This window comes from Narcine bancroftii, chromosome 6, assembly GCF_036971445.1.
Source record: "Narcine bancroftii isolate sNarBan1 chromosome 6, sNarBan1.hap1, whole genome shotgun sequence".
Classification (NCBI taxonomy): domain Eukaryota; kingdom Metazoa; phylum Chordata; class Chondrichthyes; order Torpediniformes; family Narcinidae; genus Narcine; species Narcine bancroftii.
The window spans coordinates 30,008,116-30,026,212 of record NC_091474.1 but is presented as its reverse complement, the minus strand read 5'-3'; the positions used below and the strand labels follow the sequence as shown (position 1 = coordinate 30,026,212).

The 18,097-nt window shown below is 47.3% G+C and overlaps 1 protein-coding gene across 2 annotated transcripts in view; it reads left to right on the top strand.

Annotated features, from left to right (window-relative positions):
- Positions 1 to 58: 58 nt before the first annotated feature.
- The window catches only part of cyc1 (cytochrome c-1), a 28,462-nt gene continuing 10,423 nt past the window's right edge, over positions 59 to 18,097 (top strand). Inside the window, exon 1 of one of the 2 annotated variants that reach the window (XM_069884568.1) lies at positions 59 to 161. In XM_069884568.1, coding sequence (XP_069740669.1) covers positions 117 to 161 — 45 coding nt within the window. In that variant the 5' untranslated portion in view covers positions 59 to 116. Of the gene's footprint in view, positions 162 to 3,191; positions 3,369 to 18,097 lie in introns of those variants that run through there. The other variant, XM_069884567.1, reaches the window with a different exon arrangement.

Here is an 18,097-nt window from a genome sequence, read left to right as displayed (position 1 = left end):
TCTAATCTGGGTGACCTCACAGTTTCCCACATTCTATTCCATCTGCCATTTCTCTGCCCACTCACGGCAACTGTCAATATCCCCCCTGAACCCTTCACATCCAAGGAGAAACCTGGATGTCAAAGAAAGTGGGGACTCAGGAGGACAAGGAGGTGAAGAAGGTATTTGGCTTGGCATGTAGGCGGCAGTGAACTGGAATTCGCTGTCTGTGTATTGTTCAGATGAGAGGCTCCTCCCTCACCTACCCCAATATAAACCCTGGTTTTCCTGCCTTACCTCAGATTCACCTGAGGACTATTGTGTCTACTGGCCATTGATTGTAAGTTATTCAAAGTGTGTTTGTACTCCTCACTTGTCTCAGAGTGCATTCAGTCGCGTTACAATTTAAATAGCTTAACTTTGAAGCAGGATGGAAGCCCTGTTGAAGCCAGGCATGCTCCAGGTCAACCCTCTGTCCCCAGAGACCCCAAAGGAATTTGCCTAATGGCTGGAGTGCATCCAGTCCTACTTGACGGCCACACAAGATGTCTTCAACTCTGATAGTCTCAGAGATTTGCACTTCTCTCTTGAGTTGGCCCCAAGGGATTTGCTGTCATCAGAGACTGTGTCTGCCATAGAAGGCTTGAAGGCCCACTACATGTGGCCCCAGAATGGCGTGCTGGTGAGGCACCGGCTCTCTCAACGTCGGCAGTGTCCAGGTGAGTTGCTGGATGATTATGTCCTTGAATTCTGGATGCTGACCAGAAAATGCCACTGTGAAGTGGCCATGGCCCAGGTGAGAGAGGAGGAACAAATCCGGGACAACCTCGTGACAGGAGTGAGATTGAGGTATGTGAGCCAGCAACTGCTAGAGTTGGGGAAGAAAGACTAGGCCAGCATCCTGGAGCTGGCGATACACCGAACAGGCCCAACTAGGAGCTGACAACCTCACAGGCAAAAGCGGCACCAGGCAACTGGGGATGGTACTTCTGTGGACAGGCACAGCACCCCTCCATCTGATCCCTCGCAAAAGACGCCATGTGCTCAAGATGTGATAAATGAGGGAACTGGGTGAAGGTCTGGTGGGCTAAAGGGAACCCAAAGAGGGCAGAACAGTCTTCATCTCGAAGGACAAAGTCAAGGACCCATTTCAGTCAATTCTCCAATCCTTACCAGGATACTTTCTCAATACACAAACCTCAAACAGCTGGATGCCCCGTTGGTTCTGCAACACACAGATGTAGGAAACCATCTTGTGTTTGTGCCATATACTCCTTGCCACTCCAGCACTGAGACAGGCCTGTGTGGATTTAACCCCTGAGTGGACTACCCACAACTGAGATGATCTGACCACCACACTGACCATTTCCCAATGCCCAAGGAACCCATGTTTACCCCTCCCATCCCAGATCCCTCTCTCCAAACTCATCGCAGGTTCCAGTTCCCTGCTATGATGCTAGGATTCACATCACTCTCTAGAACCCCTCTGGGACACCCCTTCCTTAAGAGTCCCCATCTGATTCCCATCTCTTTAAGATTCCCTATCATCCAGGACCCTCCCTTTTTTGGACTTCCTCTGCTCAGATCAGATGATCTTCTGGACCTACTTTTAGCTCAGATAGTCCTTCTCTTCAGGATCCACACCTTTTGGTGCACACAATCCTCAAAAGATGCCCCCAGCTTAGGATCCTCCTCTTGTTGAGATCCCCATTTCTCAGGACCCTCCTGTTCTTGGGACCACCCATCCTTGCCTTTGCATCTCCCCTGCCATGGGACCTTCATGCCCAGTGGCTGGGAAGTACAGTTCCTTTGGTATCTGAGTCCACCACCCTTCAGCCACACGTTATCTGTGCTAGTGGGTGGGTAGCCTTTAACAGCAGGCCATCACTGAGACTGGGCAAGTGGCTTTAATCTAACGCCTATATTTGGCCAGCATCTGTGCAAAGGGGCTGAATGGCATTTCTCCCCCCTTGTCGACGGCAGTGGGCGTTCTATCCGGCGAATGGGAGAGGATGCTGTACTAGATGGCGGGGGGCAGGGGGCGCTGTATCCAGCACTGGTTGGCAGGGGGAGCAGACCCGGCGGCGGGTGACAGAGGGCGTTGTACTCGGCAGCGAATGGCAGGGTGCGCTGTACTCGCGGTAGGTGGTAACGGGCGCTGTACCTTGTAGCGGGCGGCCAGAGGGCGCTGTACTCGGCAGCAGGGGTGCTATAACAGATGGAAGAGGATGCTGTACCTGACGGCGAGCGGCAGGGGGGGCTGTATATGGCGACGGGTGATAGAAGGCTCTGTACCCGGCGGCGGGCGGCAGGTGATAGGGAGTGCTGCATCTGGCGCTGGGTGACAGGGGGCGCTCTACCTGGCGGTAGACGGAGGGGCCACGGCACGCAGCAGCGGGTGGAAGGGGGCGGTGCATCCAACCTTGCCCTTCGCTGGAACTGGAAGGCAGTTTCCCTGAACTCTCGCCAGGGAGGTTCCTTAGCAGAGTGTCTGGGTCACCTAGTGGAAAGCCTCATCACCAGGGCTCACAAACCAGCACCCAGACCTGGCCTGGCTGGCAGTGAAAGAAGCCCTCCCAGTCAGATCCTTCCTGGCCAACTGGAACATCACTTTCCTCCACGCACTTTGTGCCCAAGACTATTGGGGCGGAGTAGAGACAGTTGTCCACCTCTTTGCAGAATGCAGATTCGCGAAGAGCGTGTGGAGGAGGATGCAAGGGTCATTGTCACATTTCATCCCCAGCAGCAGCAGCATGTCGGAGGTGTTCCCGGGGACGGAGTCAGACATCTGGAACTGCTGGAAGTCCATCAACTCGGCGAAAGATGCCCAAAACCTGTTGGTGTTCCAGCACATATTGGTGAGGGAATGCTGCCGACTGGCACATTCTGGGCAGCAGGAGCACGTGCTGAGGCTTGGTGCAGCCATGCAAGAGCGCAGTGGGAAAGGACCACAGTCTAGAGTTTGTCCGTTACCGGGCACTGAAGGGCTGAGCCTGGGGTGAAGCCCCTCAAACAACAGAGGGGGAGAAAGGACAAGACGTCGTAGGGGTGGCAGTGGTATAAATAGACATGAATGTAACTGTGGTGATATGGTAGTGCCCTACAGTAACAATGCACAGTGATAGGAATGACACTAAAGACTTGGAAAGGTTTTCTGTTTTGAAAATAATTTATTGTGAATAAAGGCTATTTTGGGGTTTAAAAAAACTCTCCCTCTTGTGGGCGCGATGCATGCCGGACATAAGGTCGAAACTCCCAAGATGCCGGCGCAGAGAGCGGTGCATGCTGGAAGTGAGGCCCGGACTCTCAAGATGGCGGCGCTGCGAGCAGCGGCCGGGAGCGGGCGTGCTGTTCTCCGCAGCCGACAGGCAACTTTCCACTGCCGTAAGGTGAGGGCTAACTGGCCGGATGGCGCCCCGGCCTCGGCGGGGACACGGACCGCAAGCGTGGTGCGGAAAAGCGGGCGGTTGCCGGTTAAAACGATCGCTCGCGTCAAGGTCACCGGCCTTTCTCCTTCACCTGGCGGCCGGGAGCAAGGCGACCCGGGAGGCCGCGGCTGGAACAGGCCGGTCACCCGTCCGCAGACTTCGTCAGGCCGGTCTCTGGGCCCCACTTGCTGGGGTATGAGTGCGGTCATGGCCTGCTGATGGGGAGGTGGGGAGGTCCCGGTCCTAGGAAGATACTGGTGGATCACTTACCCAGGAATTTGAGCTAGTGCACGTCCCATCTGGGCCAGGTATCCGTCGGAAGTCTGCAGACACTATGAATGAAGTAAAACCACAATACTGGAGAAATTTACTAGGTCATACTGACCTTTCTTTATATAGCAAAGATAAAGGTATTATCTAGATTTGTATTCATGATCTGGAGTGGTAGATTGGATCTGCAGGTTTGCAGGTGACACAAAGATTGGAGGCGTTGTGGACAGCGAGGAAGGCTTTCAAAGATCTGGGAATACAGACACATTCTCTGATAGTGGACACATGGATATGGTTATAAAGAGAGCTTTTGACTCATTGGCCTTCATAAATTAAAGTATTGAGTATAGGAGTTGAGATGTTGCTGAGGTCAAATTTGGAGTATTGTGTGCAGTTTTGGTCACCTAATTTCAGGAAAGATATTAATAAGATGGAAAGAGTGCAGAGAATATTTACTAGGATGTAGCCAAGACTTCTGGAACTGTGAAACAGGGAAAAGTTAAACAGATTTGAACTTTATTCCTTGGAGTGTAGAAGAATGAAGGGAGATTTGATTGAGGTATTTAAAATTATGAGGGGGATAAACAGAATAGATATAGATAGGCTTTTTTTCCCCACTAAGGATAGGCGAGGATATGGACCAGAGGACATGAGTGAAAGGGGAACATTTTCCACATAGAGAGTGGTGGTGGTGTGGAACAAGTTGCAGGCTCAATTTTCACATTTTTGAAGAATTTGGACAGGTACATGGATGGGAAAGGTATGGAAGGCTATGGATTGGATGCATGTCAATGGAACTAAGCAGAAAAATGGTTTGGCACAGTCTTGAAGGGCTGAAAGGGCCTGTTTCATTGCTGTAATATTCTGTGGTTCTATACATAACTAACTTTGGCTTGAGCCCTTCAACAAGGTACCCCACTAGTTGTGTACTACTGGCCAAATGACAATTTAAACAAGATTTTGAAAAATAAGTTTTTTTTCTGGTGGGAGAATAAAATTAGGGTTGGGCCTTTAGTCATGAAATCTCCAGGGACATTTGCTTTGCAAAATATGTGCATTTCTTGCTTTCACATAGCTGGTAACAATGGGAAAATAAAGGGTGAACCTAGAGAAAAGAGTAAAACACAGTGCTGGAGAAACTCAGCAGGTCAAGCAGTGTACTTTATAGAGCAAAGATAAAGATACATAACCAACGTTTTGGGCTTGAACCCTTCAAGGTATGAGCAAAATGTCAGCAGGCACCTGAGCAAAATAATTAAAAAATCAAAATGAATTTTGTTTGGGCGCCTGCTGACATTTTGCTCATATGTTGATTATGTATCTTTATCTTTGCTCTCTAAAGTACACTGTTTGACTTGCTGTGTTTTTCTATGCATTTGCAGTCCTGGCCTGGCCCAAACATTATTACAGACCCAAAAACATGCTCATGTGGAATGCCTCAGGACAAGATTTGTCAAAGATGAACAGTAAATACTGCCATCACGAGCATTCAGTCCAAATCATACATCAATGAACAAAAACCAGTTTCCATTGTTCTCCTCAGGTGTCTGTACTTCTGACTCTGGCTATAAAACTATAAGAGTGAATGGGATCGCTCTCAGATTGTGGAGTGCTGCAGGGATCAGTTCTGCAATTTACAGTAATGATTTGGAGATTTGCTGATTAAAATAAAACTGGGATATTGACTTGTGCAGAGTGGCTAAAGAGTCTTCAAAGGTGTTGAGGCAGATGGGCAAGAAGCTGGAGGTGAAGTCAATGTGAGAAAATGTTAGAAGGAAAGCAGTGAGAAATTGTAAACATCAATGTCCAATTGGAAAGTAGAGTAAGAATGTCAGAATTGTACTTGGTTTGTGGGATCTCATTTGGTGTGCCATATCGATAATGTGTTCCCGAAGATATTTTTGTCTTCAATTCAGTTTATGAAAACTTTGCATGGACGCATGATGGAGACAACAGCAACTGTTAGAGGAGCTCAGTGGGTCTGATGTAATGTCAAATATCTTTTAACCTGGAGGAAAATGGAGAGTCAATGTATCGGGTTAGGACCGTCCCAACCTAAAACCTGACTCTCCCTGTGAGGTGCCTGGTGTGCCCAGTTCTTCCCCATTTAGTTTATTGTGTGAAAATTCAGTAGATTTAATCTCAAGATGAAGTAGCTATTCTATGGAGAGTGTGAACAAACTGGGCAAAGAAGTTTAACCCAGAAAAGTGTGAGGTAGTTCATTTCAGTAGGTCAAATTTGATGGCAGATTGCAATGTTAATGGGAGGATTCTGTGCAGTGTGGATGAATGGAGAGATCTTGGGGTTCATGTCCATAGGACACTCAAAGCTGCTGATCAGATTGACTGTGTTGTTAAGAAGGTGTATGGTGTGTTGGCCTTCATTAACCGTGGGATCGTTCAAGAGCTATGAAGTAATGTGGCAGCATTGTAATACTCTGATTAGACCCCACTTGGAATATTGTCTTCAGTTCTGGTCACCTGCAGCGCAGTACAGGCCCTCAACCTTCAATGTTGTGCGAACTGATGTATTCCTACCAAACAAAACTAAACCCTTCTGTCCTTGTAACCCTTTATTTTTCTTCTATCCATGTGCCTGTCTAAGAGTCTCTTTAAATGCCCCAAATGTTTCATCTTTCACGGCCAGCTCTGGCAAGGAATTCCAGGCACCCACAGCTCTCTGTGTGTAAAAAAAAAACAACTTATCCTGATGTCTCCCCTAAACTTCCTCCCTTTCCTTTGTACAGATCTCCTTTGGTGTTTCCGACTCCTGCTCTGGTGAAACATCTATATCTCTCAGAATCTTGAATCTTGCAGACCTCTAGTAAGATTCTAAACCTTAAAGAGAAAAATCCCAGCTCTGCTAACCTTGCCATATCCTCTGCACCCTTTCCATAGCTTCTACATTTATCTGAAAATGAAGTGATCAGAACTGAACAAAATACTCTTAAATGGGTCTTACCAGAGATGCGTAGAGTTACAATGTGACCTGTAAACTGTTGCATTTAATCTGCTGACAAATGAAGCCCAGCATCCCATTGATCTTCTTAACTATCTTACCAAACTGGGTGGCATTTGACAACCTTGACAGATATATGGATTTGATCCCCAAGGTCCCTCTGTTCTTCCACACTCTTAAATATCTGACCATGAACCCTGTTCTCAGTCTTTAGGTTTGACCTTCCAAAATGCATCAATTCACACTTAACCAGATTGAACTCCTGCCATTTTTCTGTCTATATCCTTTTGTAACATATGATAGTGATTTCCAAAGTGAGCACTTCCACCTGCCTGTTGGGTGGTGGAAAGATCCAAGGGGATGGTGAGGAAAAGGGTGGGGGGGGGAGGGAAACGACTGGTTTCTAAACCTGTTTTATTATTCATTTTGCTGCTAAGTTTAATGAAGAAGCCAGTGCAGTAATTTTCCGACCAGACTTGTAGTGGCAGTAGTGAGCAAAATAAACAGTGGTGTCACTACCCCCACTCAGCGCTTCCACCAACTCCACCACCCACTCGCCCCCAGCGCCGCCACCCGCTCGCCCCCAGCGCCGCCACCCCGCTCGCCCCCAGCGCCGCCACCCGCTCGCCCCCAGCGCCGCCACCCGCTCGCCCCCAGCGCCGCCACCCGCTCGCCCCCAGCGCCGCCACCCGCTCGCCCCCAGCGCCGCCACCCGCTCGCCCCCAGCGCCGCCACCCGCTCGCCCCCAGCGCCGCCACCCGCTCGCCCCCAGCGCCGCCACCCGCTCGCCCCCAGCGCCGCCACCCGCTCGCCCCCAGCGCCGCCACCCGCTCGCCCCCAGCGCCGCCACCCGCTCGCCCCCAGCGCCGCCACCCGCTCGCCCCCAGCGCCGCCACCCGCTCGCCCCCAGCGCCGCCACCCGCTCGCCCCCAGCGCCTCCACCCGCTCGCCCCCAGCGCCGCCACCCGCTCGCCCCCAGCGCCGCCACCCGCTCGCCCCCAGCGCCGCCACCCGCTCGCCCCCTGCGCCGCCACCCGCTCGCCCCCAGCGCCGCCACCCGCTCGCCCCCAGCGCCGCCACCCGCTCGCCCCCAGCGCCGCCACCCGCTCGCCCCCAGCGCCGCCACCCCGCTCGCCCCCAGCGCCGCCACCCGCTCGCCCCCAGCGCCGCCACCCGCTCGCCCCCAGCGCCGCCACCCGCTCGCCCCCAGCGCCGCCACCCCGCTCGCCCCCAGCGCCGCCACCCGCTCGCCCCCAGCGCCGCCACCCGCTCGCCCCCAGCGCCGCCACCCGCTCGCCCCCAGCGCCGCCACCCGCTCGCCCCCAGCGCCGCCACCCGCTCGCCCCCAGCGCCGCCACCCGCTCGCCCCCAGCGCCGCCACCCGCTCGCCCCCAGCGCCGCCACCCGCTCGCCCCCAGCGCCGCCACCCGCTCGCCCCCAGCGCCGCCACCCGCTCGCCCCCAGCGCCGCCACCCGCTCGCCCCAGCGCCGCCTCCCGCTCGACCCAGCGCCGCCACCCCGCTCGCCCCCAGCGCCGCCACCCCGCTCGCCCCCAGCGCCGCCACCCGCTCGCCCCCAGCGCCGCCACCCGCTCGCCCCCAGCGCCGCCACCCCGCTCGCCCCCAGCGCCGCCACCCGCTCGCCCCCAGCGCCGCCACCCGCTCGCCCCCAGCGCCGCCACCCGCTCGCCCCCAGCGCCGCCACCCGCTCGCCCCCAGCGCCGCCACCCGCTCGCCCCCAGCGCCGCCACCCCGCTCGCCCCCAGCGCCGCCACCCGCTCGCCCCCAGCGCCGCCACCCGCTCGCCCCCAGCGCCGCCACCCGCTCGCCCCCAGCGCCGCCACCCGCTCGCCCCCAGCGCCGCCACCCGCTCGCCCCAGCGCCGCCTCCCGCTCGACCCAGCGCCGCCACCCCGCTCGCCCCCAGCGCCGCCACCCGCTCGCCCCCAGCGCCGCCACCCCGCTCGCCCCCAGCGCCGCCACCCCGCTCGCCCCCAGCGCCGCCACCCGCTCGCCCCCAGCGCCGCCACCCGCTCGCCCCCAGCGCCGCCACCCGCTCGCCCCCAGCGCCGCCACCCGCTCGCCCCCAGCGCCGCCACCCCGCTCGCCCCCAGCGCCGCCACCCGCTCGCCCCCAGCGCCGCCACCCGCTCGCCCCCAGCGCCGCCACCCGCTCGCCCCCAGCGCCGCCACCCGCTCGCCCCCAGCGGCCGCCACCCGCTCGCCCCCAGCGCCGCCACCCGCTCGCCCCCAGCGCCGCCACCCGCTCGCCCCCAGCGCCGCCACCCGCTCGCCCCCAGCGCCGCCACCCGCTCGCCCCCAGCGCCGCCACCCGCTCGCCCCCAGCGCCGCCACCCCGCTCGCCCCCAGCGCCGCCACCCGCTCGCCCCCAGCGCCGCCACCCCGCTCCCCCCCAGCGCCGCCACCCGCTCCCCCCCAGCGCCGCCACCCGCTCCCCCCCAGCGCCGCCACCCGCTCCCCCCCAGCGCCGCCACCCCCTTCTCCGGGAATGTTGCCTGGAGGCCAACGAGGCGGCAGACTGAAAATGTTTGGGAACCATTGGCCTACGACAACCTTCAACACTATTCACGACTCCTCCAACCTTCGTATCATCTGTAAAATTACTGACTCATCCTTCCACTACTTCCACTAGGTCATTTATAAAAATCTCGAAGATCAGCGGTCCCAGAACAGATCCCTGTGGAACTCCATTAGTCACTGACTCCATGCAGAATACTTTCTGTCCACTACTATACTGCTTTCTACAAGCAAGCCAATTTTTTTATCCAACCAAGGTTATATGGATCCCATGTGTCATAACTTTCTCAATGAGTCTCTCATGATAGGACCTTGTCAAATGCCTTACTAAGATCCACACACACCACATCTATTATCCTACCTTCTTCAATTTCTTTTGTTACATCCTCAAAAAACGAAGACTCGTAAGGCACAACCTTCCCCTCCTAAAGCCATGCTGACTATCTCTGAGAAGACTGTACTTCCCCAAATGCTTACAAATCCTGTTTCGAAGAATCCTCTCCAATCATTTGTGAAACAGGGGTGGGACTCTAGAGGCCATGCACCATCCATGGAAAGTCAACGTTTTTGGTCGGGATGGTCTGAACTCTAAACATTGACCTTCAGTGGTGTTGCCTGACCCACTGAATCTCTCCACCTAATTACACCTACAACCTGTTTAAGAAAAGGAATAGGGAGCTAGGAATGAGATTCCAAAGCAGGAACATAAAGATAGTAATCTCAATAAATAATAAGCAGATGAATGCATGGCTGAAGTGATTGTGCAGGAGGGGAGGACTTTAGATTCCTCAGACACTGGAATCTTGTCAGGAGCAGATGGGACCATAACAAATCAGACAAATGTGGGGGCCAGCATGTTTGTGGAGAGTTTGCTCGTGCTTTTGTGGAAGATGGGCAAGGGGATTGAACCTCAAAGGGAAGTTGGAGCGAAGAGAAACAAAGCAAGGCAGGTTAGAATGGTAGCAAGTGAAATAAGTGTGAAGTTAAATGACAGGAAAAGGGTTATGAAGACGACGTTGAAGGTGCTATATTTGACTATGCATTAATGTGTGTGGCTTTCGTGCAGTTGGATAAACCAACAAGGTCGGGTCAGATACAGCAATGAGCTTTCTGAACCTTTCTGCATTAACAATGGCATGAAGCAAGGCTGCGTTCTCGCACCAACCCTCTTTTCAATCTTCTTCAGCATGATGCTGAAACAAGCCATGAAAGACCTCAACAATGAAGATTGTTTACATCTGGTACCGCACGGATGGCAGTCTCTTCAATCTGAGGCGCCTGCAAGCTCATACCAAGACACAAGAGCAACTTGTCCGTGAACTACTCTTTGCAGACGATGCCGCTTTAGTTGCCCATTCAGAGCCAGCTCTTCAGCGCTTGACGTCCTGTTTTGCGGAAACTGCCAAAATGTTTGGCCTGGAAGTCAGCCTGAAGAAAACTGAGGTCCTCCATCAGCCAGCTCCCCACCATGACTACCAGCCCCCCCACACCTCCATCGGGCACACAAAACTCAAAACGGTCAACCAGTTTACCTACCTCGGCTGCACCATTTCATCGGATGCAAGGATCAAAAACGAGATAGACAACAGACTCGCCAAGGCAAATAGCGCCTTTGGAAGACTACACAAAAGAGTCTGGAAAAACAACCAATTGAAAAACCTCACAAAGATTAGCGAATACAGAGCCATTGTCATACCCACACTCCTGTTCGACTCCGAATCATGGGTCCTCTACCGGCATCACCTACGGCTCCTAGAATGCTTCCACCAGCGTTGTCTCCACTCCATCCTCAACATTCATTGGAGCGACTTCATCACCAACATCGAAGTACTCGAGATGGCAGAGGCCGACAGCATCGAATCCATGCTGCTGAAGATCCAACTGCGCTGGGTAGGTCACGTCTCCAGAATGGAGGACCATCGCCTTCCCAAGATCGTGTTATATGGTGAGCTCTCCACTGGCCAACGAGACAGAGGTGCACCAAAGAAGAGGTACAAGGACAGCCTAAAGAAATCTCTTGGTGCCTGCCACATTGACCACTGCCAGTGGGCTGATATCGCCTCCAACCGTGCATCTTGGCGCCTCACAGTTCTTTGAAGAAGACCGCAGAGCCCACCTCACTGACAAAAGACAAAGGAGGAAAAACCCAACCCCAACCAACCAATTTTCCCTTGCGACCGTGTCTGCCTGTCCCGCATCGGATTTGTCAGCCACAAACAAGCCTGCAGCTGACGTGGACATTACACCTCCATTAAACTTCGTCCACGAAGCCAAGCCAAAGAAGAAAGAAAGAAAGAATGTGTGTGGCGCCATTACCATGACAGAAATCTAATCACAGGCTGACAAAAGCTCGGAACTAAACATTCTAAGATGTGTGACATTCTGGAAGGAGAGGTGACAGGAAAAGGTGGTAGTGTCACACCATTCATTACTCAGTGGAGTATGGGACATAAGCAGAATTTATTGTCATGAACGTGTCACGAAATTCATTGTTTTGTGACGGCCATAAATTACATTTCAAAAATAAATAGTGCAAGAAAATGGGAAAAAGTGAGGTTGTGCCTGTGGCTCATTATCCATTCAGAAATCAGATGGCAGAGGGGAAAAAGCTGCCCTTGTGGATTTGGGTGCTTGTCTTCAGGCTCCTGTACCTCCTTCCTTTTTTTTTAAATTTTTTTATTTTTCACACCATAAAACACATTAGCCATGATATACACTTTTTCTTTTTCACACATTTACAGAGACTTTTTCTCCTCCCTCCTCCCAAGCCACCCCCCACCCCCCCCCCCCCTCTCATCCATTTTAGGTATACAATCTAGGTTGCATTAATTCAGTCAGACAATGTTGTCATTCATCAAAAATACACCAGAAATTCTACAGAGTCCATTCTTTTCTTTCCTTCTCCTTCCATCAACTTAGGTAATGTTTGTCCCCGGTAGGTTTTCGCTATTGTATTTAATGTAAGGCTCCCATACTTGTTCGAATATTTCAATATTATTTCTTAAACTATATGTTATTTTTTCTAATGGAATACATTTATTCATTTCTATATACCATTGTTGTATTTTCAAATTATCTTCCAATTTCCAGGTTGACATAATACATTTTTTTGCTACGGCTAGGGCTATCTTAACAAATCTTTTTTGTGCATCCTCCAAATCAATTCCAAATTCTTTGTTTTTTATGTTACTTAGGAGAAAGATCTCTGGATTCTTTGGTATATTGTTTTCTGTTATTTTATTTAATATCTGATTGAGATCATCCCAAAATTTTTCTACTCTCTCACATGTCCAGATTGCATGAATTGTTGTTCCCCTTTCTTTTTTACATCGAAAACATCTATCGGATACTGTTGGGTCCCATTTATTTAACTTTTGCGGTGTAATGTATAGTCTGTGTAACCAATTATATCGTATCATACGTAGCCTCGTATTTATTGTATTTCTCATCGTTCCAGAACATAATTTCTCCCATGTTTCCTTTTTTATCTTTATATTTGAATCTTGTTCCCATTTTTGTTTAGTTTTACCATTTGTTTCCTCATTCTCCTTTTCTTGCAGTTTAATATACATATTTGTTATAAATCTTTTGATTAACATTGTATCTGTAATCACATATTCAAGGTTACTTCCCTCTGGTAAACTCAAATTGCTTCCTAATTTATCCTTCAAGTAGGATCTCAGTTGGTAATATGCCAGTGCTGTATCTCCAGTTATATTGTACTTATCTCTCATTTGTTCAAAGGATAAGAATCTACTTCCTGAAAAACAATTTTCTATTCTTTTAATCCCTTTTTTTTCCCATTTTCTAAAGGAAAGGTTGTCTATTGTAAAAGGGAGTAGCTTATTTTGCGTCAATATTAGTTTTGGTAATTGATAATTTGTTTTATTTCTTTCTACATGGATCTTCTTCCAAATATTGAGGAGATGATGTAATACTGGAGAAGTTCTATGTTGTACCAATTTTTCGTCCCATTTATATAATATGTGTTCAGGTATCTTTTCCCCTATTTTATCTAATTCTAATCTCGTCCAGTCTGGTTTTTCCCTTGTTTGATAAAAATCTGACAGGTATCTTAATTGTGCGGCTCTATAATAATTTTTAAAGTTTGGCAATTGTAAGCCTCCTTGTTTATACCATTCTGTTAATTTATCTAGTGCTATCCTCGGTTTCCCCCATCTCCATAAAAATTTCCTTATTATTTTCTTTAACTCTTTGAAGAATTTTTCTGTCAGTTGTATTGGCAGTGCCTGAAATAAGTATAATATCCTTGGAAAAATGTTCATTTTAATACAGTTTATCCTTCCTATCAGTGTTAGTGGTAGATCTTTCCAATGTTCTAAATCGTCCTGTAATTTTTTCATTAGTGGATTATAATTGAGTTTATATAATTGGCCTAGATTTTTGTTTATTTGTACACCTAGGTATCTTATTGCCTGCATTTGCCATCTGAATGGAGATTCCTTCTTAAATTTTGAGAAATCCGCATTATTCATAGGCATTGCTTCACTTTTATTTACGTTTATCTTGTAACCCGACACTTCTCCATGTTCCTTCAATTTCCTATATAATTTTTTTATTGATAGTTCTGGTTCTGTTAAGTACACTATAACATCATCCGCAAATAGACTGATTTTATATTCCCTGTCTTTTATTTTTATTCCTTTTATATTATTATCTATTCTTATCAATTCTGCTAGTGGTTCTATAGCTAGCGCAAACAATAAAGGTGATAGTGGGCATCCCTGCCGCGTTGACCTGCTTAAGTTAAGTTGCTTTGATACATGTCCATTTACTGTCACTTTCGCTAACGGTCCCTTATATAATGCTTTAATCCAATTAATATACTTCTCCGGTAAACTGAATTTTTGCAATACTTTGAACAAATAATTCCATTCTACTCTGTCGAAGGCCTTCTCTGCGTCTAAAGCAACTGCTACTGCAGGTGCTTTATTTCCTTCTACTGCATGAATTAAGTTAATAAATTTACAAATATTGTCTGTTGTGCGTCTTTTTTTGATAAATCCAGTTTGGTCTAAATTTACCATTTTCGGTACCTGTTCTGCTAATCTGTTTGCTAATAGTTTAGCTATTATCTTATAGTCTGTGTTTAGCAAAGATATTGGTCTATATGATGCTGGTAAGAGTGGATCTTTCCCTTGTTTTAGTATTACTGTAATTATTGCTGTTTTACATGAATCTGGTAAGCTTTGTGTTTCATCAATCTGGTTGATTACATCCAGGAGGGGCGGTATTAATAAGTCTTTAAATGTTTTGTAGAATTCTATTGGAAATCCATCCTCTCCTGGTGTCTTATTATTTGGTAATTTTTTTATTATCTCTTGTATTTCTACTATTCCAAATGGTTCTGTTAATTTATTTTGTTCCTCTATTTGTAGTTTTGGTAGTTCAATTTTAGTCAAAAATTCCTCTATTTTGCCTTCGTTTTCAGTTCGGTATAATTGTTCATAGAATTCTCTAAAGTTTTCCTTAATTTCTTTTGGATTATATGCAATTTGTTTGTCTTTTTTCCTTGATGCCAATACCATTTTCTTAGCTTGTTCTGTCTTAAGCTGCCATGCTAGGATTTTGTGCGTTTTTTCCCCTAGTTCATAATATTTCTGTTTTGTCTTCATTATATTCTTCTCTACCTTATATGTTTGTAATGTTTCATATTTTATTTTTTTATCCGCCAATTCTCTTCTTTTAGTTGTATCTTCCTTCATTGCTAATTTTTTTTCTATGTTTACTATTTCCCTTTCCAACTGCTCTGTTTCCTGATTATAGTCCTTCTTCATCTTGGTTACATAGCTTATTATTTGCCCTCTAATGAATGCTTTAATTGCGTCCCATAGTATAAACTTATCTTCCACTGATTCCGTATTTACTTCAAAATACATTTTTAATTGTTTTTCAATAAATTCTCAAAAATCCTGTTTTTTAAGTAGCATGGGGTTTAATCTCCATCTATACATTCTTGGAGGGATGTCCTCTAGCTTTACTGTCAATATTAAGGGTGAATGGTCCGATAGTATTCTTGCTTTATATTCTGTTTTTCTTACTCTATCCTGCATACTAGCTGATAACAAAAATAGGTCTATTCTTGAGTATGTTTTATGTCTAGCCGAGTAGTATGAGTATTCCTTTTCTTTTGGGTTTTGTTTCCTCCATATATCCAAAAGTTTCATTTCTTGCATTGATTTAATTATAAATTTGGTTACTTTGTTCTTCCTGTTAATTTTTTTCCCCGTTTTATCCATATTTGGATCCAGATTCAGGTTGAAATCCCCTCCTATTAGTATGTTCCCTTGCGTATTAGCTACCTTCAAAAAGATATCTTGCATAAACTTTTGATCTTCTTCGTTAGGTGAATATGCATTAAGTAGATTCCAAAACTCCGAATATATCTGACATTTTATCATAACATATCTCCCTGCTGGATCTATTATTTCCTCTTCTATTTTAAATGGCACATTTTTACTAATTAATATAGCCACTCCTCTTGCTTTTGAATTATATGATGCTGCTGTTACATGTCCTACCCAATCTCTCTTTAATTTCTTGTGCTCCAATTCAGTTAAGTGTGTTTCTTGGACAAATGCTATATCAATTTTTTCCTTTTTCAGTAAATTTAGTAGTTTCTTCCTTTTAATTTGGTTATGTATTCCATTAATATTTAAAGTCATATAGTTCAGCGTAGCCATTTTATACTTTGTTTATCTTCTCCTTTCGTTTTTCCATCATTACCTTTCCTCCTTTTCCATTTCTGTTTTCTTATTTTCAACTCTTTATAAGACAACATTCCTACAACATCCAACATTTTCCTTATTCTCCTATTTATATCTTCTTTATCCCCAATCTCCCCTTCCCCTCCTGAGTTGTCCTTTATCCCTTGTCGGACAACCACATCTCCCCTCTCCATTTGGGTTTGCAAATTCACTCGCAAGCGTCAACTGATTTTGCAGTGACCGCTATTTCTCCCCACCCAGCCCTCCCCAGAAAAGATTTCACTTTTCATGTAACAAAGGTCACTCTTTTAATTCCCTCCTTATTCTCTCTATTCCATTACCTTCCCTTATTCAATCTTGTCTATACTATCTATATTTTCCTCTAAGTACAGATACCTTCACGTATGCACATTTTATCTATTCACTCTTTTACCTCTTTACCCACATACATATCAATCGTGATCATTTTTACTCTCATTACCCGTCTTCATCCCTCAGTCTATTTTTGTAATTGTTCTGCAAATTTTCGTGCTTCTTCTGGGTCCGAGAATAGTCTGTTTTGTTGTCCTGGAATAAATATTTTTAATACCGCTGGATGCTTTAGTATAAATTTATACCCTTTCTTCCATAAAATCGCCTTTGCTGTATTGAACTCTTTTCTCTTCTTTAGGAGTTCAAAACTTATATCTCGATAAATGAAGATTTTTTGCCCTTTATACTCCAGTGGTTTGTTGCCCTCTCTTACTTTTTCCATTGTCTTCTCCAGTACCTTTTCTCTTGTAGTATATCTTAGGAATTTTACTACAATAGATCTTGGTTTTTGTTGTGGTTGTGGTTTAGAGGCCAATGCTCTATGTGCCCTTTCTATTTCCATTTCTTGCTGTAGTTCTGGACATCCTAGGGTCTTAGGGATCCAATCTTTTATAAACTCCCAAATATTCTTGCCTTCTTCATCTTCCATAAGGCCCACTATCTTTATGTTATTTCTTCTGTTATAATTTTCCATTATATCTATTTTTTGAGCTAACAGTTCTTGTGTCTCTATCGCTTTTTTATTAGATTCCTCTAATTTCTTTTTTAAGTCCTCTACCTCCATTTCTGCTGCTACTGCCCGCTCTTCCATCTTGTCCATTTTCTTTCCCATTTCTGTTAAGGTCATATCTATTTTATTCATTTTCTCTTCTGTGTTGTTTATTCTTTTTCTTAAATCATTAAATTCCTGTGTTTGCCATTCTTTAAATGACTCCATGTATCCCTTAATAAGAGAAAGTACCTTCTTTATCTTGCCTTTCTTTTCTTCTTCTATTTCACTGTACTCTTCCTCTTCCTCTTCTTCTTCCTCTGGGTTGGCCATCTGTTGTTTCTTTGTTGCCCTTTCCTTCTCTTCTTTCTTGTTTCTATTGTCTTCTGTGGCCTCTTCTTGCTGCAGGTGTTCTGCAGCTGTCGTTGCCGGCTGTGGAGATCGACTCCCCAGCTGGTCGCCCCTCCCGTCGGTGTGTTTTTTTTCATGCGCGGTTGCGCACTTTTACTCGGCTCAGCGAGCCATTTTTGTAGTCCATTATCTACCGACCTGAGGGAGCGGGTTTCTCTCTCCACAGCGGGCCTCTTCGAACAGGTAAGGCCTTCACCTTCTTCCTCCGTTGTCTTCTCTTCCTCTCTTCTTACCGTTGCTTTCGATTTTTCTTTTTTTGTCGCCATCTTCTTTCCACCTTTATACTCACTTTTATTTCTGTGCCTTTGTGTTTTCCTTTGTTTTTCCCGACTTTTTTGGAGAGGGCTGGAGTTCACTGTCCGGCCACTACTCCATCACGTGACTCCCCTGTACCTCCTTCCTGATGGTAGCAGTAAAGAGGGCATGGCCTGGGTGGTGAGGGTCCTTGAGGATAGAGACTTTTTTTAAGACACAACCTCTTGTAGACATCCTCGATGGAGTGGTATAGTACCAGTGATGTCGCAGGCCGAGTGAACAACCCTCTGGTGTTGTCTTGTGCATTGGCACCTCCATACTAGACAATGATGTAACCAGTCAGAATGCTCTCCACATGAAGAGTTAAATCAATTTGGTCAAGCTAAGAAATATCAAATGGCATTAAACAACAGTGGGAGTTATTTATAGGTCACTAAATAATTTAAATATATGTTTTTTTTATATGTGGTTAAATTCTATTTCTTTAATATGATGGTGGTTTGGATTTTTT